Genomic DNA, 21,860 nt, shown 5'->3' with positions numbered 1-21,860 from the left:
AAGTTTAAAATCTTCGGTGGCTCTAAAATGATATACCACGGAGAGGAAAAAGAAAATGGCCTCCACTCATATTTCAGTTTTAGAGGAAAAGAAGGAACTTCAGTTTTCTTAGACTTTCTGCGAGGATTCTGGATATTCAGAAACACGAAACATAGTAGAAAATATTAAGACATCCTAGATAAACATCAATATTACAGTGTTAAAATAAATTTTATGATGAAAATAAACTGCTGTAGTAAATATAATGGAAATATGGTATTGAATCATTGAAAAAAAATTTCATGGAATTTTTTTTTAAAAGTAATTCCTTAGAGAGAATAGACAATGTTTCCATTGAAAGATTTGCAGCCATTGCTCCAGAAAACTTTTTAGTAGGAAATGAATCGAAATTAAGCCCTATATTTTAAAAGACAGATTAAATTTAATTCATTTGGCATTATAGACGGCCGTTTTTGGCATTTTTGAATGCAGCCAAGTTGAACTTCTCTGCTGTTTTGGACGACAAATCTAATTTTAGTCAAGTTACATTTATTCTTCTTCTCTTTTCTTTTCTTCTATTTTTCTTGGCTAAGTTAGCCAAGCTACATCGTTTACTTATTTTCTTGTAATTATAATGTATGGCCTGTTCTAGATGTTTTCTTCTTCTCTTTTCTTTTCTTCTCTTTTATCTTGGCTAGATTAGCCAACCTACATCTTTTACTTCTTTTTTTTTGTAATTTTAATGTATGGCCTGTTCTAGATGGTTTTTTCTTCTCTTTTCTTTTCTTCTCTTTTTTTTATGGCCTAAGTTAGCCAAGCTACATCTTTTACTTTTTTTCTTGTAATTTTAATGTATTATCTGTTCTAGATGCTTTTTGCTTCTCTTTTCTTTTCTTCTCTTATTTCTGGCCTAAGTTAGCCAATCTACATCATTTACTTCTTTTCTTGTAATTTCAATGTATGGCCTGTTCTTGATGCTCTCTTTTTCTCTTTTCTTTTCTTTTTCTTGGCTTAGGTAGCCAAGCTACATCTGTTTCTTCTTTTCTTTTCTTCTCTTTTTTCTTGGCTAACTTAGCCAAGAAAAAAGAGAAGAAAAGAAAAGAGAAAAAGAAAGCATCTAGAAAAGGCTATACATTAAAATTTCAACAAAAGAAGTAAAAGATGTAGCTTGTTAACTTATCCAAGAAAAAAGAGAAGAAAAGAAAAGAAAAGAAGAAAGCATCTAGAAAATCCCATACGTTAAAATTGCAAGAAAAGAAGTAAAAGATGGAGCTTGGCTAACTTAGCTAAGAAAAAGAGAAGAAAAGAAAAGAAAGAAAGAAAGCATCTAGAACAAGCCATACATTAAAATTAGAAAGAAAGAAGAAAACGATATGGCTTGGCTAATTTTGCCAAGAAAAACAGAAGAAAAGAAAAGAGGAGAAGAAAGCATCTAGAACAGGCCATACATTAAAATTACAAAGAAAGGAGAAAACGATATGGCTTGGCTAATTTTGCCAAGAAAAACAGAAGAAATGAAAAGAGGAGAAGAAAGCATCTAGAACAGGCCATACATTAAAATTACAAGAAAAGAAGTAAAAGATGTAGCCTTGCTAACTTAGCCAAGAAAAAAGAGGAGAAGAAAACATCTAGAACAGGCCATACATTAAAATTACAAAAAAAATTAAAATTTGTATGTTGGCTAATTTAGCCAAGATAAAAGAGAAGAAAAGAAAAGAGAAGAAGAAAACATCTAGAACAGGCCATACATTAAAATTACAAAAAAATTAAAATGGGTATGTTGGCTAATTTAGCCAATATAAAAGAGAAGAAAAGAAAATATAAGAAGAAAACATCTAGAACAGGCCATACATTAAAATTACAAAAAAAAATTTAAACGTGTATGTTGGCTAATTTAGCCAAGATAAAAGAGAAGAAAAGAAAAGATAAGAAGAAAACATCTAGAACAGGCCATACATTAAAATTACAAAAAAAATTTAAATGTTTATGTTGGCTAATTTAGCAAATATAAAAGAGAAGAAAAGAAAATATAAGAAGAAAACATCTAGAACAGGCCATACATTAAAATTACAAAAAAAAATTAAAACGTGTATGTTGGCTAATTTAGCCAAGATAAAAGAGAAGAAAAGAAAAGATAAGAAGAAAACATCTAGAACAGGCCATACATTAAAATTACAAGAAAATAAGTAAACGATGTAGCTTTGCTAACTTAGCCAAGAAAAAGAGAAGAAAAGAAAAGAGAAGAAGAAAGCATCTAGAACATCTAGAAAAGAAAAAAATATAACTTGGCTAAACTTAGATTTATCGTCCAAAGCAGCAGAAGAGTTCAACTTGGCTGTAGTCTAAAATCCCAAAAATGGCCGTCTAAAATGCCACCTGAATTAAATTATTCTGTCTTTTAAAATATAGGGCTTACTTTCGATTCAGTTCCCATACTGAAAAGTTTTTTGGAACATTGGCTGTGGAACTTTTAATGGGAAACATTGTCTATTCTCCCTAAGGGACTGCTGTAAAAAAAAAAAAAAAAAAAAAAAAAAAAAAAAAAAAAAAAAAATCCATGTAACTTTTTTCAATGATTCAATACCATATTTCCATTATACCTACTACAGCAATTTATTTTCATAATAATATTTATTTTAACATTATAATATTGATGTTTGTCTATGATGCCTTTATATTTTATAATATGTTTCGTGTATCTATAAATATCACTAAATACTCCGAAAGAACTTTCTGAATGTCCAGAATCCTCGCAGAAAGTCTAAGAAAACTGAACTTCCTTCTTTTCCTCTAAAACTGAAATATGAGTGGAGGCCATTTTCTTTTTCCTCTCCGTGGCATATCATTTTAGAGCCACCGCGTATTTTAAACTTTCTATCAATACGATGCGACTGAGAGCCCAATCTAACCTAAATTCTTTTTTTTTTCCACTCGAGGAGTGACGGATATCTTAAATAAAAAGTCAATGAGACAGTAAACAAGACTAGATTTGGCAATCTACAAGTTTGGCAAATAAAACGGATTTAGCCAATGCGACAGACTTCCCAAATAAGACAGACATTGACAATAAGAAAAATTTTACAGATAAGACAAAAATATAAGGTAATTTTTTATATTAGAATCCCCCAGTAAGCAAAAGGGAGAATGTTTAACATTTTTTTGGAATATGATAAACTATTTGGTAATCCCTCTCAGCAGAAGAAAGCAGACATTCATTAAAAAGGGAAAATTTTCTTATTTTGTCTGCTAATTTGATTTTTGTCGCTTATTAGCAGAAGACATCAACCAAAAGCCATATCCAGAGGTGTTACGATGTTCGAACCCCCTTCCCCCTCCCTAAATTTTTTGACCGACTCGTAAAAACGTAACAAATATTTTATATAAACAAATTTTTGATGCGTGTTTTAACGTTTTTGTATCCCCCCCTCCCGAACAAAAATCTTGGATACGCCCTTGTTTCAACTAAAGAGCAACAGAATTTAAAAATGAAAACCTTGTGGCCAAAAAACTTTTCGTTTTTTACTAACAGACATTCATGCACAAGAACCAACAGGTTTTGCGTTCGCTTTAATGGCTCAATATTTGACATAGCCACAACGAGGAAATCCAACAACGGGTAAATACAATAATAGCTAAAGCCTGGGTAATTTGGCTTCCCCCTACAAGATAAGCTTAAGAAATGGCGTGCTTTGCTTGCCAAAAGTATAAAAAGATACCAGTAGAATTTAAGCACAAATTTTAATATGTAAGTATGGAAAATACGTTTTTTTTATTTTCCATAATTTTTTTTTTTATAAAAATAAATTTTTATTGTTGCATCCACTAAGAAATCCTAACTGAAATCTGAATATGAAACTAGGCTCTCCCCTTCCGTTCTTTGAAAATACACAAAATAGAACTATTTTCAAGTCGAAAAAGAAACAGAAAAAACTGTCGAGACTACACAGGAACAGATATAAAAGGTCGGGTAATTTGGCTTCCCCCTACTGCATAAGCTTAAGAAATAAGCTTAAGAAATGACGTGCTTGGCTTGCAAAAAAGTATAAAAAGATTTAAGCAAAAATTTTAACATGTAAGTGTGGGAAATAAAATTTTTTATCGTTGCATCAACTAAGAAATCCTAACTGAAATCCGAAGATGAAACTAGGCTCTCCCCTTCCCTTCTTTGAGAAATACACAAATAGCAATCTTTTTCAGTCGAGAAAGAGACAAAAAAGATTGTCGAGATTACACATAATCTTTATTCATTTGACTAAACTTAAATTTTAAACATTTTTAATTTGATTGTTATTTCTTAACGTCTTTATACCTTTTAACATACTGTAAATAACATTTCCCATATATAAGTTCCTGCAAGCAACTAGCGCAATTTCCTCATTTAAACCTACCATCATAGATCACAAGAGTTATAAGAATTTTATGAATTTCTAACTACAGAGAAACAGAAAGTTTATTGTAAAAAAAATATTGGGACTAAAAATCATTTCGGTCTTTTTACTGGCTTAATATTTCTCCCAAAAGAACTAATCAGATTTAGGAAGGGCGGAGTTATTTGTCTTTCCAAAAATCGTTTTCTTGGCAGTTTAGATATAATTTGCAGAGTCATAATAGTGTACCGTAGCCTCTGTAGCTCGTACTATTTTGATGATACTGGTGGGGGATAGTAGGAATTCCTCAGTTGCAAAAATTGGATCTCTGTAATATAGGGTTTTCATAACGCTAGTAATTTGGTAGATTTTATTTTTAACATGCACTATTTTGATGTACTGTACCCAAGTATAGTGCACTTTAGTGTATTAGTACCTTTTATTTTAACGTTATTTTTAGCATACGCTATTTTGATGTAGTATACGCGTATATCAAATTAGTGTACTCTAAGCTCTGTACCTTGCCTTTCCAGAAATTGCATTTCCCAGTCTGTCTAAGTTTGTCGCTCAGCATTAATATGACTTTAAAAAGACTGGGCTGTTTTTCTTACCATAAATAAGGAATAAAGTAGTTGGCTTGCGAAAATGCGTCACAAAAACCATCATTAAAGCATATTTTTAACACGAAAGGACAACAATCTTCCGTTTTCTCTTTGTTTGAACAGGGCTTTAGGAATGACATTAAGCTTAATTTTTCACTATTTTATTTGATAGCTTTATCTGAAATTCCACGAAGTGAGGTTCACTGTCTTGTTGTTGACCTCGTTTTTTCCTATCTTTAACTTCTTTATGCAGAGTTCACTTGCTTCAACTTCGTCACTCTTTGGGGAAAATGATTATTTCCAAAGTTACACTCTTTGAAAATTTCAACGCTTCTACACAAGTTTTAGTTCGTTTATTTACAACAGATCTACAATGAAAAAACACGAAATGTAGCCATGCTACATTTTTTACTTCTTTTCTTGTAATTTTAATATATATGACCTGTTCTAGATGCTTTCTTCTTTTCTTTTCTTTTATTCTCTTTTTTCTTGGCTAAGTTTGCCAAGCTACATCTTTTACTTCTTTTCTTGCAATTTTAATCTATGGCCTTTTCTAGATGCTTTCTTCTTTTCTTTTATTCTCTTTTTTCTTGGCTAAGTTTGCCAAGCTACTTCTTTGTCTTCTTTCTTTGTAAATTTAATGGATGGCCTGTTCTAGATGCTCTCTTTTGCTCTTTTCTTTTCTTCTCTTTTTCCTGGCTAAGTTAGCCAAGCTACATCTTTTACTTCTTTTCTTGCAATTTTAATCTATGGCCTTTTCTAGATATTTTCATCTTTTCTTTACTTTTATTCTCTTTTTTCTTGGCTAAATTAGCTAAGCTACATCTTTTAGTTCTTTTATTGTAACTTTAATGTAAGGCCTGTTCTAGATGGTTTTTTTTTTTCACTTTTCTTTTCTTGTAGTTTTAATGTATTGCCTGTTCTATATGCTTTCTTTTCCCTTTTATTTTATTGACTAAGATCGCCAAGCTACATCTTTTTGTTCTTTTCTTATAATTTTAATGTATGGCCTGTTCTACATGTTTTCTTTTTCTCTTCTCATTTCTTCTCCTTGTCTGCTAAGTTAGCCAAGCTACATCTTTTCCTTCTTTTCTTGCAATTTTAATGTATGGCCTGTTCTAGATACTTTGTTCTTCTCTTTTCTTGTAATTTTAATGTATAGCCTGTTCTAGATGTTTTCGTCTTCTCATTTCTATTCTTGTCTTTTTTCTTGGCCATGTTAACCAAGCTACATCTTTTACTTCTTTTCTTGTAATTTTAATGTATGACCTGTTTTAGATACTTTCTTCTTCTCTTTCCTTTTCTTCTCTTTGTTCTTGGCTAAGTTAGCCAAGCTACATCTTTTACTTCTTTTCTTGTAATTTCGCTGTATTGCCTGTTCTAGATGTTTTCTTTTTCTATTTTCTTTTCATTTTCTTGGCTAAGTTAGGCAAGCTACATCTTTTTCTTCTTTTCTTGTAATTCTAATGTATGACCTGTTCTAGATGCTTTGTTCTTCTCTTTTCTTTTTTTCTCTTTTTTCTTGGCTAAGTTAACCGAAGTACAACTTTTACTTCTTTTTTTGTAATTTTAATGTATAGCCTGTTCTAGATGTTTTCGTCTTCTCATTTCTATTCTTGTCTTTTTTCTTGGCCACGTTAACCAAGCTACATCTTTTACTTCTTTTCTTGTAATTTTAATGTATAACCTGTTTTAGATACTTTCTTCTTCTCTTTCCTTTTCTTCTCTTTGTTCTTGGCTAAGTTAGCCAAGCTACATCTTTTACTTCTTTTCTTTTAATTTCGCTGTATTGCCTGTTCTAGATGTTTTCTTTTTCTCTGTTCTTTTCATTTTCTTGGCTAAGTTAGGCAAGCTACATCTTTTTCTTCTTTTCTTGTAATTTTAATGTAGTGCCTATTCTAGATGCTTTCTTCTTTTCTTGTAATTTTAATGTAGTGCCTATTCTAGATGCTTTCTTCTTTTCTTGTAATTTTAATGTATTGCCTATTCTAGATGCTTTCTTCTTTTCTTGTAATTTGAATGTATTGCCTATTCTAGATGCTTTCTTCTTTTCTTGTAATTTGAATGTAGTGCCTATTCTAGATGCTTTCTTCTTTTCTTGTAATTTTAATGTAGTGCCTATTCTAGATGCTTTCTTCTTTTCTTGTAATTTGAATGTAGTGCCTATTCTAGATGCTTTCTTCTTTTCTTGTAATTTTAATGTATTGCCTATTCTAGATGCTTTCTTCTTTTCTTGTAATTTTAATGTATTGCCTATTCAAGATGCTTTCTAAACCTACAACTCCTGTTTTTAGATGCAGGTTGAATCACAAAATGGGAAAGAGAGTAAGAGGGAGAGAGATATTGGGAGGATAGAGAGAGAGAGAGATAGAGAGAGAGAGAGAGAGAGAGAGAGAGGCTTTGCTGGGTGAGGTATGTGGTTGCAAAAAAGTTGCTTTAGTTTTGCAAAAATACGCGTCACTCTTTTTATGAATATTACAAAATGCTTGGCTTTATAGATTTTGGTACTAACGCTCAGTCCCCCCCCCCCCCTTCTTAGAAAAAGAATCAATAATATTACATTAGATATTGTTTTGGATGGGTCACTCCATGTAAGATTAACAAGGTCATTAGAACTATGTTACCCATGATTTTTGTAGTTTTCGCTATTGCAACTTCAGTTATTCTACATTTTATTCGCTGTTTTGCGATTTTAATTTATGTTCTGTTTTAGATGCTCTTTCGACCTGCAACTACTGCTTTTGATGCAGTTATTAGGCTAAATCCCAAAATGGTGGCTAAACGGCACATGAATTTAGATGCCAAAACATCGGGAAAACCCGCCGAAATATTACCTCTTGAAAAGATCGACACAATTCCTTTGGTTGGATTTGAACCAGTTTCGTTATATATAGAAGAATTAAAGGTAAAATTCAATCTATTTTCTTTCCTATTCCCAACTGCTTTACAGACAATTGAAGCATAGAGTTCAGGAATTGAATTAATTTTGTTCCAATTATAGAAGTTCATAATGATAATGGCTTGTTAGCCTGTTATCGTTGTCAAAATTATTGCAACACCGATAAAACCGTCATCGCAGAAGCAATATTATTTAGTTATTGTGTATGAATACTTAGACCTACGTCTGGATGATATATGAAAAGAATAGTTATGTGTCCTAAAAGATTTAAAAAAAAGAATAAAAACGGGAAAATAATTTTTCTTTTAAACTTTAGAAAAAACGTTTACATCTCCAGATCAACTAAAAGTTTTTTTTTCTCGCTATCTAGAAAAATCAATGTTTTGTAACACTAAAAGTGTAAGCGTGGAAAAGTCGTGAGAGATATTCAAAGGCGGATTTCTTTCCGACCGTCGCGCCTTGATATTCGTTGCCTTACAATTTTTTAGGTACAAGAAAAAAAGCTTATTGTTGTTTTTTGTGCATTTGGATATAGAAGTCTTTTTTAATCTTCAATATTATGCTTACAGGATTTCTTGCACTTTTAATGCATGCAAACACAATCCTACTTGTTTGGGAGAAGATGAGAGGCGGGGGTTCCTGAATCCTCACCTGTAGGGTATTTACCTAACCTAACCTAGGTACCTTTTTCCCTCCTAAATCCTTTTTTTTCCTCCTAAAAATCCTCCTAAATCGTTTTTCCTTGCATTCCACACCCTCCAGGAGCTTTCTGCAGCAGGAATTTTCCGGTGGGAGGGGTATTTTCCGCGGTACAAACACCGGCTCGCGAAAGAAAGAGCCTGATTATATATTATAAGGATTGCTGTGTACTTTTCAGAATAAGTATCTGTGAATTTATAGCATAGGCTATATTAAATATGTAACCTAACCTAGGTACCTTTCCCTCCTAAATCCTTTTTTTCCTCCTAAAAATCCTCCTAAATCGTTTTTCCTTGCATTCCCTTCCCATCAATCCTTTCAGAATATATTTTATTTAGGGTTTGCGTTGTTTGAAAGCCCCCTCTCCCTTTGATCTCCCTTTGAAAGGATTGATCTCCCCATCAACCCTTTCAGAATATATATATTTAGTGTTCGCGTTGTTTTAAAGCCCCCCTTTCCCTTTGAGGTCTCTTCCTGAAGAAAAACTATTCATTTATGCCCGTTAGAATTCAAAAAAGTTGTTTCAACAAATCCCCTATTGTTTGAAACCAGGCTCGTATGCAAGGTGGAGTACCTTGAACCCCCCCCCCCCCCACCCTCTCCCCAAAGGAAAAATCTTGAGATTTGACAGATTTTTCGCATAGTTCCTTATATTATTCATATAATTTCTCTTTATTGATTATCAATTCTATGCCCTCCCCCCCCCTCTCTAAAAAAAATAGTTTGTGAGCATCTTATAGCGTTTATTTACTGTGTTTTTTTTTCAGAGATCTAGATTATAGATTAAACGTATTGTGATAGCTTAGTTTTTCCTACACATCAAAACAGAAAAACAGATTTCAAGCTGTTTATGAAAGAATTCTTTGTTCTTTATTTTTTCTCGCAGTCTCAAAAACATAGGCTCAAAGTAGGCTCAAATATAGGCTCAAAGTAGCCTATATGCCGACCAATCTTGCTCCTTTTCCCCTGACTGTTTATTTGTGTATTTTTTTTTTTTTTCACATCTTGACACTTACTCTTTAAATGACATGTGCAGTTTTAGACGGTTGACTTGAATATAAGTTATAAGTTAAGTAATGAAAAAGTCTCTTCTTTTGGGTCTTAAATTTTTTATTCGACAAATATCTTTTTGTTCCTGCCTGACCTAACCTCATTTGATCATTACATGAATGTTGTACTAGTTTCTTTACCTGTTTTTTTTTTTTTTTCATTGAGGAAAAATGTAAAAGACCTACTTGCTTATTTGAGATTTTTTTTTTGTAATAATGAAGAAATGTTTTTTTTTTTTTTTTTTTTTAGATTCTTCTTCTGCTACTAACGTTTCTCAAACTTTTATGTTAATTCTTTCACAATAACACGTCTTTTTTTAACATTCTTTGTTAACTTTGTCATTTATATTTTATTAGTCTCCTTAAAGTACAATTTTTGGTATACAGATAAATAGATAGATCAGTGTATTTCAAAAACCTAAGGGCCAAATGCACAACAAAAAAGCCATACAAAACAAGTAGATCACAAATAAAACAAACTACAAAATGGAAAATACCTAATCCGCAAACCAAATAACTCAATCATTTAGACTTTTTTTCGTTCTAAACATTTAATTATAAACACACCAATTCGAGTTACTATGGTTGGGTTGCAACTTTGCAGAATGCCAGGAAGCAGCAAATCAAACCCATGTAAATATTTGCCCCTTAAATCAAACAGTACCAGGCACTTCTGAAGAAATATTTTCTATTATTTTGTTGAATAGCAACAATCAATTGTTAATTGCCTTTATGGCTAATTTATCATCGCTTTCATCACTTGTACAAAAACAAGTTTTTATCTACTTATAGTGTGTTTGATTAATTCCAAGTAATTTCTTTCTCAGTTTATATATCGACTTGGATTTTTATTCCTTTTCCAATGACCCTTTTATTTAGTTATCACGTCATTCCCTTGTACATTACATGTTTTTGTCTCTTCAACTCCTACTTGATATTTGCCTCTTGACTTTGATTTATGAGGAGCTGATAAGTTTTACTACCTTGTATTTTCCTTGAAATGCGAACTCCTATGGGGAACAGAACAGCAAAGAGCTATTAAAAATATACCTTAAAATGTAATCAATCTTTTTTCCTCTTAAAAGTAAACTTACTGAGGATTCGTTAGTGTGTTTATTGTTGGAGTGGGGGATGTTTTTAAATAACTATAATTTTACTAGCAGTTAAAAAGAAAAATCGTACTACCAAGCATACTGGTCCGCATGATTTTTTGGGGTGTATTGTTTTGGTGCCAAAATAGCATTTTAAATGACAAATAAAACAAAAGCTAACAAGAAAAAATGAACATAGGAAAGTATAGAGTATAAGATATAAATACAGTAAAAAAACATGAAGAATGATTAAGGAAGGCTAATTAACTAATGTTTAACTTCAAAATATTTGGAAATAAATATAAACAAACCAAACTATTAAAAAGAACAATCAAGTGTGCAATCTGCCCTAGGATGGATGGATTGATGAATGATAGACTATATATCAACAAGTGAATTGACATCATTTTTGTACAATCCTAAAAAAGGCTCGAGCCAGACTGGCCTCTCACTTCGAATTTTTCTTTTTCTCCAATTAGCCATGGTTTGATGACAACTTGATTTTAAATCATAAATATGCTGATTGTGTAATTTGATATTCAATATCTCTCAGTGAGATGTCTGTGAGGTTGACCTTTAACCTCATAATTAAATAAAAAAAACAAGTTTTTTAAACTGAAAGTAAGGAGTGACATTAAAACTTAAAACGAACAGAAATTATTCCGTATATGAAAGGGGCTGTCCGTTCCTCAACGCCTCGCTCTTTACGCTAAACTTTTTTATTTTTTTAAAAAATAAAGTTGTGAGACAGAGTCAAACTTTAGCGTAAAGAGCGAGGCGTTGAGGAGGGGACAGCCCCTTTCATATAGGGAATAATTTCTGTTCGTTTTAAGTTTTAATGTCGCTCCTTACTTTCAGTTTTAAAAAACTTGTTTTTTTTATTTAATTTCTGATCGTTTTTTAGTTAATGCAGCTTTTATTTGCATAGAAATTTTACTTTTCTTTTGCTAAATGGATGTCTTTACAAATTAACTTACGTAACTAACTTCTATATTCGTATATTTTTCTTCTGGCAAAAAATACAAAGTTGCAGATTTTTGCAGATATGAGCTTCAAACCTATGTAATAGGGTTTTCTGATACGCTGAATTCTGACGGTGTGATTTTCATTAACATTCTTTCACTTGTAGGGGATGTTTCCCCCCTATTTAAAAAATCGAGTATAATTTCTCAGACCTGTAGTCTTTGACGAGTAATACTAAACTTACTAAAATTTATATATTTATGATCAACATTACAAACACATTCTTTTTATATATTTATTGACATCAAAATTCTGTTTTTAAAAGTTTCGATTACTATTGAGCCGTATCGCTTGTTTTTTTATTGTTTTTTTATTACGTATATGTTATTACGTATATGAAGGGGTTCTCCCCTTAGTTAATACCACGCTCTTTACGTTAAAAGTTAAAAAAAATTTTGATTCACAAACCCCTGAAACACCAAGGCCGTTTAATTAGAATAGATAGCTCTTTTGAAAGCACTAAAAAAAACAGTAGCGTAAAGAGCGAGGTATTGACTTGGGGGAGAACCCCCTCACATACGTTATAATTTCTGTTTGTTTTAAGTTATAATATTCCTTCTTACATTTCAGTTGAAAAAACTTGTTTTTTTTATTTAATTTCTGATTGTCTAATGATCGATTTAATTTCTAATGCTTGGAAATCCGGCGCCCCCTTCATAGAAATGTCTCTTACCCAAAAGAAACATCCTCCACGTAAATATTCTCCTGAGTAACCCCCGCCTCTAGCCCCCCCCCCCCCAGAAAAAATCCTTCCTGAAAATGGTTGTATACTTCCCAATAACCAATAAATAATGCTGGCAAGTCCGGCACCCCCTTCATGGCAATTTCCCTTCCCCCATGAAAACTTCCATCATGAACAGATTCTCCAACATAACCACCGACCCATCCTTCCCTCCCACTAACAGAAAAAAAAACCTCCTGAAAACTTCTGTATACTTCCCAATAACCAATACTATATGTTAACATTGGGTAAAGTTCATAACTTTTAGCCCTCCCTCTGGGAACTTCGGAGATTAAGTCACCCTAAAAGACATATTTATCATATTTTCGACCATGCTGAACGAAATGGCTATCTCAAAATTTTGATCTGGTGACTTTGGGAAAAAAATGAACGTGGGAGGGGGCCTAGTTGCCCTCCATTTTTTTGGTACTAAAAAAGGACACTAGAACTTTTAATTTCCGTTCCAATGAGCCCTCCTATGATATTCTAGGAGCACTGGGTCGATACGATCACCCCTGGGAAAAAAAAACAAAAAAAACAACGAATAAACACGCATCCGTGATCTTTCATCTGGAAAAAAATGTAAAATTCCACATTTTCATAGATAGGAGCTTGAAAACTCTACAGTATGGTTCTCTGATACGCTGAATATGATGGAGTGATTTTCATTAAGGTTCTATAACTTTTAGGGGGTCTTTCCCCCTTTTTTTGAAAATCAGCCAAATTCTCTCATGCGCGTAACTTTTAATGCGTAGCACTAAACTTGATGAAAATTATATATTTGAAATCAGCATTGAAAACTGATTCTGTTGATGTATCTATTGGTATCAAAAACCCGTTTTCTATAGTTTCGGTTACCATTGAGCCGGGTCGCTCCTTACTTACAGTTCGTTTCCACGAACTGTTTGATAAAGTAATCCCAAAAAGGAAGAGGCACTGAACAATTATGTAACAACTGGTTTAAACTGCCTTCGGGATAACCACATAAGGGAAAGTGGACCTGACTATGGGTAGGCAATTTGCGTATAAAGTTTAAGTGAAGGGAAGCAAGGTGTCCCTATATGGTCAGTTTTATTTCCAGTTACGCACTTTACAGCAATTCCATATTTTGGGATAAATTATGTGACAATTGATTAAGAAGCTCTGAAATATGGGTGGGCTACTTGAAAGGTTCAGAAATGCATACTAGATATGTTCCAGAAAAATTGTCTAAGGATAATTTTAGGCAGTTGTTTCAGTAACCGTATATTACTTTCTAGAGCTTTAAGAACAAATAAATTTTCAAATGGGGGATAAATCCATTTATTTAGACAGTAAAAAAAGCAAGTACAAAAGCTCAGATATTTTGATCACATATACATCTAACGTCATTAGTAGAATTACTCTATTAATAGGCCCGTTTTTTAGCACTAAGATCTTACATCTAAGTCTCACATCTTTCCGCAAAGATTATTGTTTTTTCAACTCATCTTTGTTCTAAAATCTTACAGCTCACTGATGTTAGCAAAAAGCGTGAAAGACGCCATCTTTATGCCATATAGAACAATGATGAGAGAACTTTGATGATCTACTCATCATTGTTCTCAGACCGCTGATCAGAGCAGAATGATGAAAGACGTTTGCATAAAAACGACCAAAGATGTAAGATCTTAGTTCAAAGATTTCACGTTTAAGCGTTTTCTGACAAAAGATGTAAGATCTTAGCACATTGATGAGTGAAAAAACAGGCCTAATGACGTAGAGTAATGCTACTAATGACGGTCGCTGTGATCGAAATATCTGGACTTTTGTACCTGATTTTTCTTCTTTTTTTTCTTTTTTTTTCACTGTCTAAATAAATGGATTTATCCCCATTTGAAAATTTATTTGTTCTCATAGAACGGTAGTGTGGTCTAAGAAAAGAATACCCTATTAAGGCGTTACGCTGAAAATAGAGCTTTAAGTCAAGTTTTACTGATTAAAGATGGCGAAAAATTAGGATTTTAATTTTTTGCAATCCGTCTGGGGTCAAGCGAAAATTCAGATGTCTTTAAATGGGGTAGGAATTGGTCGTGAGGATGGATCTAAAGGGAATGGGAACTTCATGGGAAGAAGTAAAGAGTGTGGCTCTGAAAAGTCTAGGATGGAGGAGCAGTGTGTGCTCCTACTTTCGGCTGGTGGACTACGTTCTGGTAAAATTTGGACAATTGTAAGCATATATTTATTCCTATACTGTTTTTTTTGTTGCTGAATCAAGTTTTTTTTTTGAATTGGCAAAGAAAAGGAAACATAGGGGTAAATTTTTGTTTTCTGACTAGGTCCGACGCATTTTCTTTTCTTCTGATTCTGGAATTAAATAAAGATGTAGATTTTTGCAGGTTTCTGCTTTTTTCAAGAAATATAACTAAAAATCGTTGCTATACTCACGTCTCATATAAGAGCAAATCAAACTAATGTATTGAGGAAATTGATTTTTTTTTTTTGTTAATTTGCATTTTATTATTTTTTTTTTTTCCTTTTTTTTTAACACGGAAATAATAGCTTTGAAGTTGATCTGTTGACTTTTTTGAAGTTGACTTTTTTGTTTAGGCAATATACAAAATCACTATAAATAGTAATAAATCACTAGGGGTGGCAACCCTGAAACCAGGTCAGACACACGTAATAAATTTCTTTCTATAAAAAAAATGTCAGGTATACACGCAATTGCTGGGATATATGTGGGACGAGAGCATAGAGCCCTTCAACATCGCAGGACTATTGGACTATATGAGCTCTCAATGTGTTTCAAAATATTACACTGTTCTTACCTTTCTCCTAAAGTTTTTCAATTCACCCTTAGACTTAAAAGACGGTGTTTGTATATTTGACCTATTTGCTTAAAAAGAGGGGATATCCCTAGAGTCTCAAAATAGCTCCAATTGAATTCCTGCACGATCCAAATTTTAACAACTTATGACCTCATCGTTTTAATGCATTTCAGTGATAAACTTCGTTATTTAGGATTAGTTATTGGTAAGTTTTGTTTTTTTTTGGGGGGGGGGGGTACCGAGATGCATTTAGAAAAACCTAAAATACTCTTGACCAAAAAATTCTTAGGATCCTGCAGTCAACAATTTATAAGACGCCTCATGTTCTTGAACTATTTGGGTTTGCATGACCCTTGCTACCTTTAGGGTTGTTTTTATATACCTCCACCTTTCTGGCTAACACTTTTCATCGTGAACTTTTTGACATATGTGTATTCGCAAAATTTTTTACATGCGTGTAATTTAAGCCACTTCGAATTTGTTTTTTCTTCATTAAATTCGGGCTTTGTGTTTCCCATCCCAGTCAGACCTGGTTTTTGATTTTTTTTTTTTTTTTTTTTTTTTTGGTAAAATTTTGAATTATACTTGCGTATATTTCTCATCTGAGAGCTGCCGTAAAGATGCCAAGAAGGAGCAGCTTATCCATGTTTTGTTAATGTAGTCTAAAATCAGTACAAAAATAATGAAACTAAAAAAATGTAAAGAAGAGAGACCGAGGATAATTGCAGCCGATTAAAAATCGAATGGAACTATGCAAATATTTTAGTCGAGACCTCCGCTTGACCTTCTTCAGTGCTGAGTAATAAAAACTACAGATAATATTCCAAAAGATAATGTAAAAATCTAACGTTAAATCAAACAATAAAACTAAAATAAGAAGACCATTTCCAAGCAAAGATGAAAGGGTAACGATGAAACTGTATTTTTTTTTATTATTCAGCACTGAAGACGGTCAAGCGGAAGTCTCGACTAAAATAGTTGCATAGTTCTATTTGATTTTTAATCGGCTGTAATTATCCTTGTTCTCTCTTCTTTACGTTTTTTTAGTTTTGTCATGATTAGCCAGTGTGGTCTCAGAAATTATTTATAATATAAAATTAAAAATTTGTCATGTTCAGCTAGCACACTTTTTATTGAATACTCTGATGTTCGTCTTTTTTTTAGGAATGTTATGGGGATATAGCAAGATTCTTTTATGATTCCTATGGAGGCTTTGCCATTGGTGTTCTTTGGGATAAAGATGCGCTTGGGGATGTGGACTTCAAGGTAAATAATACCTAGATAAACTAAGAGTTCAAGAACTTTTGTATTTAGGATTGCCTGTCAAATCTCTCTCTTCTCTCTCTCTCTCTCTCTCTCTTCCTTTCTCTCTCTCTCCCTTTCTCTCTCTCTATTTCTATCTCACGCTCTCCCATTCTCACTCATTCTCTCATACTCTCTCATTCTCTCACACACTCGCCCTCCCTTTTCCTCTATTTCTTTTTCTCCCTCCCTCTCCCCCTCTTTCTCTCTGTCTCCCTCCATCTCTTCCTTACCCTCTCTTTAATTTTTTTCTCTCACTCTCTAATCGGAATTGTTTTTGGTTTCGTGCTCTATTTTGCATAGACAGCCGATCCGTTCTTTCTAGGTGTTTCCTTTTTTATGTTACGATTTATTGTCTCTTAATAAAATTCACTTAATTCTGTAGAATATAACTGTTTCAAAAACAAATTTGTTTGTCTGACAACTAAAAGTATTTGCAAGGGAAATTGCTTCAGTAATATAATTTCGACAGTTTTCTGAATAAACAGAAACACTGAAATAGTAGTATGGGACTGACTCTGGAAACTTTAAGTTAAATTAATCCCTATTCTAAAAGTTATGACTTTTTGCAATGTAAACATCCTTGTGTAACCTTATTCAAATGTGTCAACTTCTTATTGATGTTGAGATTATTTTGTATTATCTAAGTTTCTGAATTTGAACTTTAAACAGATTTTAATTGATTTCAACATTAAAAGTTAATATTTTGTAATTTAGTTTAGTATTCCTTTTGAGTGAGAATTGATGCTATTAATTTTTTTTGATAGATCGTTTGGAACAAGAAATTTTTGCAGGAATTTTAATGAATTGAAAAATAGTAAAGCAGAAAGTTTTTGGATTTTTTTTTCACTCAATCGAACATTTTTTGTTTCCATGCCTTACCGACAATTATTAAACGACTATTTTTCCTTCGTCGTTATCTGACGCTTGCATAATTCTACCAAGTCGTCTGGTGAAACATGCAAAGGGCCTGGTAAATATGACCTTCTCTAAGAAGATTTCTTATTATGCATATTTGATTATGCATTATCTTTTTTTTGTCTTTGAAGTTGGACTTCTCTTATGAACGAACTGCTGTAATAACGAAATTGTAAAAATAACCTTTATTTTTGTAAGACAAATAATTTATACATTTAAACAAATTGTTATCTTTATTTACTTAAATATACTAGCTTACCCGTCGCATGTTGCTGCAATCTCAAAAGAAAGGAAATTTACGAAAATCCCCACCCCCCAGAAAGATCCCTCGTGAAAAATTCCCTTCTGCCAAAAACTCCCACTCTGAGGACAATTCCCCCCCCCCCGGAAAATCCTACGCAGAAAATCACTCACATTAGAAATTTTTCCCACGAGGGCATTGAGAGAGGGGCTGGGATATTATACCTACCATCTTAGAAAGAGTGTACTCAATAACTTCTTAAAGGTTCTTGGTGATCGAATGAACAGTGTAGTAATGTATACAGGACACACACAGGGACAAACATAAATTCGATTTTATGTGTAAAAATTATATATACATATATACATATATATATATATATATATATATATATATATATATATATATATATATATATATATATATATATATATATATATATAATATATAATATATATATATATATATATATATATATATATATATATATATATATATATATATATATATATATATATATATATATATATATATATATATATATATATATATATATATATATATTCTGACCCTATAAAAAAATTAATTCATAAAATTAATTCTTTTTTTAATTCTACATACTCTCTTGTCGAAACAGACAAGATAGCACATTTTGTGGTATGCTTGAGAATTAAGTCACTCAAGCCATTGAGCACGCTTGTTAGGGTTTTAGTCATTGCTTTCGCCCAAAAAAATGACATGGTTTGGTCTATTGCCAAACTATCGATAATACCCTCTCAATCATCTTGACAGTATCTCTGCAAAAAAGTCACCACCATGTGTGCAGAAAGAAAAAAGGGACACATCGATATAAGAGAGCTGGTGCTTGAATGTGACAAATTCTGACAAACTGTCAGTGAACTAAATAAATGTGACTTCATCTCTGGCGATGAAGAGAGACATTATTAAGAAATATTGGGAGCGTTGGTAAAAAAAACTACATGGTAAGTCTGACGAAAAGTAATTCTAAGAAAAATGTCTGAGAAAGTGATCATTTTAAAGGGCCCAAAGGAGCCTTTATTTGAGGGACAGTGATAAGGTAGATGAAACCACCTGAAACTTAAACTTGGGGGAAAAGAACCCTCCTTGTCTTCAAAATGAAATCCTCGAAAATCTCTTTAACTAGAGAATACTACCCTCGGAATGAATATAACTACCTCAGACAGTAGACCATACCTTTTTCCTATGCATCTGGGAAAAATTATTCATTTATACATATATTGAAAATAACCTGATATTTTTGGTATTCGTCTTGAATACTTGAAATCCTATAGTGTATTACAGGTAATTACTTGTAAGAAAAAAAAAAAAAAAAAAAAACTATCTTCCTAATTTAGTAACTGAGATAAATGAGCACTTGAACAAGGTCTGTAAGGGCAGGGGTTCGAGTCCTGATGTTGCTGATTATTTTGTTTGGAACCGGGGTGAGCGGTGTGACTCTGTAAGCTCAGCTAGAGTTGACCCAGCTCTAAATTGGTGCCTGGGAAAATCGGGGGGGGGGGGAAGCGTCGGATGATTGGGCAAAGGAAGAGGAACAGGAGATCAGTATCTGTGTTACGTGGACTATTGGTCATCATGCGAAAGAGTTCTTTTTTTATTTTTATCGAAAAGACCCACTTTAATGGTTGACAAAACCTCACAGAGGCGACTTGAGAACTAACTTCGGAAATAAAGAGAAGCTCTGTATAGGCCGCATAGTAACATCATTCTTTAAAAATCGTTTGATTTAGGGGGTTAATTATTCAGTCAGGGTTGTCAGTGAACAGTTGACTGAAAACACCCAACAATGATGATAAAAAGATGCCCTCCCCTTATATGCTGAGTAATATCTGTTTTTTTATGTTTTAATATCGCTCCTTCCTTTCAGTTGAAAAAAACTTTTCTTTTTATTTAATATATCGAAAAGACTCGCTTTACTGGTTGACGAAACCTTGTAAAGGGGACTTGAGAATTAACTTTAGAAAAAAAAAGGAGAAGCTCTGTGTAGGCCACATAGTACCATCATTCCTTAAAAATCGTATGATTTAGGAGTTTGGTTTATCAAGTCAGGGTTGATACTGAACAGTTGACTGAAAATACCCAACTATGATAATAAAGAGATGTTGCTCCTTACTTTCAGTAAAAAAAAATTATTTAATATATCGAAAAGTCTCACTTTACTGGTTGACGAAACTTTGCAAAGGCGACTTGAAAACTAACTTTAGAATAAAAAAGAAGCTCTCTGTTGCCACATAGTAACATCATTCCTTAAAAATCGTATGATTTAAGGGAGTGGTTTATTAAGTCAGGGTTGATTGTGAAGAGTTGACTGAAAGCACCCAAAAACAAAAATAAATGAAGAAAAATAACGTGATGTATATTGTATATTGTCTCCCGTCTTATTTAATTTCGTAATCGACTGGATCATGACCAGAGAAATGACGACCTTCTCAGGCGTTGAAGTAAGTCCCAATTTTTCTATCAATATTAGCTTATTAGCTGAATCTCGTTCAGAAGCTCAATCCATGCTATTGAAAGCAGCTGAAGAATCCTCTCTGGTGGGCCTGAAGATAAGCTGCTCGAAGACAAAAGTCATGGTGTCCGGTACGTCATCTCAAATCCCAAAAATCTTGCTAGAACAGTCGCCCATAAACGAGATAACGAAATTCAAGTACCTAGGCTCTCTGGTAGACCCAATAGGAGGATACATATCAGAAATTCAGCCGAGTATTGCTTCAGCAACTGGAGTCTTCACGCAGCTAAGCCACTCTCTATGGAACCAGAAAAAAAGTCCTTTTGAAGACACGAATAAGGATACATCAGGCCCTCGTTCGGTATGTCCTTCTATACGGCTGTGAGGCATGGGCTCTGAAAGCATCCGACATACAAGCCCCCAATACATTCGATTAATCACGTCTAAGGAGAATCATTGGGATCAAACTCCGTGATCGAGTCAGCAATGATGAACTCCGCAAAATTTGCCATTTTAACGTTTTGATTTGGCTACTATAATCAAACAAACAAGATTCCGATGGTGCGGCCATGCACTTAGCCGCCCATAGCACACCTTTGTCAATAAAGCCCTCATATGTACGCCTCTTCCGGGATGGAAAAAGTGACATGGAAGACAGAAGAAAACGTGGCTTGGCTGCATCAAGGCATCAAGCCTAGACCCACTCGGTGGCTTCAAGAAGTATTGACGAAGATGGGATAAGCCCTGGCCCGAATTGATTGAGCCACTCACGAACGACCGGGACTTTTGGCTTACCACAATGACGAAGTTACTGGACGCCAGGAAGAGCTGAGATGCTTGAAACCTGCTACAAGTACAAGTAGTAAGTACATCTCAGGTGATAAAGAGCGAGAATAAGCGTTGGTAATTGTATCAAAACGCATCCTACTTACGTAAAACACACTCATGATGACTATTATTTTGCAAGGAAAAATATCTTCACTGTAGCCTTGGAGACAACCAAGCGACTCGGATTTTTTATTTCAACTGGAATTATATCCCATATACAGGGGGCAAGACGGCTTTTGCTTACTTATTGCTTTGTTTGGCTGCAGCTTAACTTTTGATTTAAAAAAAAACTTCAACTTTGATTACCTAAGCTAACTGTAGTCTTGCTAAGTAATACCTTGGAGTTTCCAAATGATCACACTTCGGTGGGATCCAAGCCTGAACATTATAAGGTTGACTGTAGAGTTCCTAATTGAAAGCAATGACAAAAGCCAAACCTCTCAATCACCTTAAAAGTATATCTGCAAAAAAGTCACTGTCATATGTGCAGATTGAAGAAGCGACTCTGATATAAGAGGGCTGTTACTTGAATGTGACAAATTCTGCCAACCTGTCAAGGAGCTAAATAAACGTGACTTCGCCTCCTGTGATGAAGAGAGACACTATTAAGAAATATTGGGAGGATTCCGATGAAAAATAATGTATCAAATCTGGCAAAAATATTGCTAGAAAAATGTCTGAAAAAGAAATAATATCAAGTGGCTGTTCACTGTATTTGACACATCTTGCAAAATTAAATAAAAAACACAATTTTTTTTTTAACTGAAAGTAAGGAGCGACATTAAAGCTTAAAACGAACAGAAATTATTTCGTATATGAAAGGGGCTGTCCCGTCCTCAACGCCTCGCTCTTTACGCTAAA

General features: G+C 33.3%; 1 protein-coding gene across 1 annotated transcript in view; it reads left to right on the top strand.

Moving 5' to 3' along the window:
* The window catches only part of Mat89Ba (nucleolar protein 6 Mat89Ba), a 466,793-nt gene that overhangs the window by 380,007 nt on the left and 64,926 nt on the right, over positions 1-21,860 (top strand). The window contains exons 18-19 of the mRNA XM_089102007.1: positions 7,662-7,853; positions 16,384-16,485. Of these exons, the coding sequence (XP_088958133.1) occupies positions 7,662-7,853; positions 16,384-16,485 (294 nt within the window). The remainder of the gene's footprint in view (positions 1-7,661; positions 7,854-16,383; positions 16,486-21,860) is intronic.

The sequence above is a fragment of the Artemia sp. Qi Xiang Cuo genome, chromosome 16 (assembly GCF_049724085.1).
Source record: "Artemia sp. Qi Xiang Cuo chromosome 16, ASM4972408v1, whole genome shotgun sequence".
Taxonomy (NCBI): Eukaryota; Metazoa; Arthropoda; class Branchiopoda; order Anostraca; family Artemiidae; genus Artemia; species Artemia sp. Qi Xiang Cuo.
This window is presented reverse-complemented; position numbering and strand designations above follow the sequence as displayed.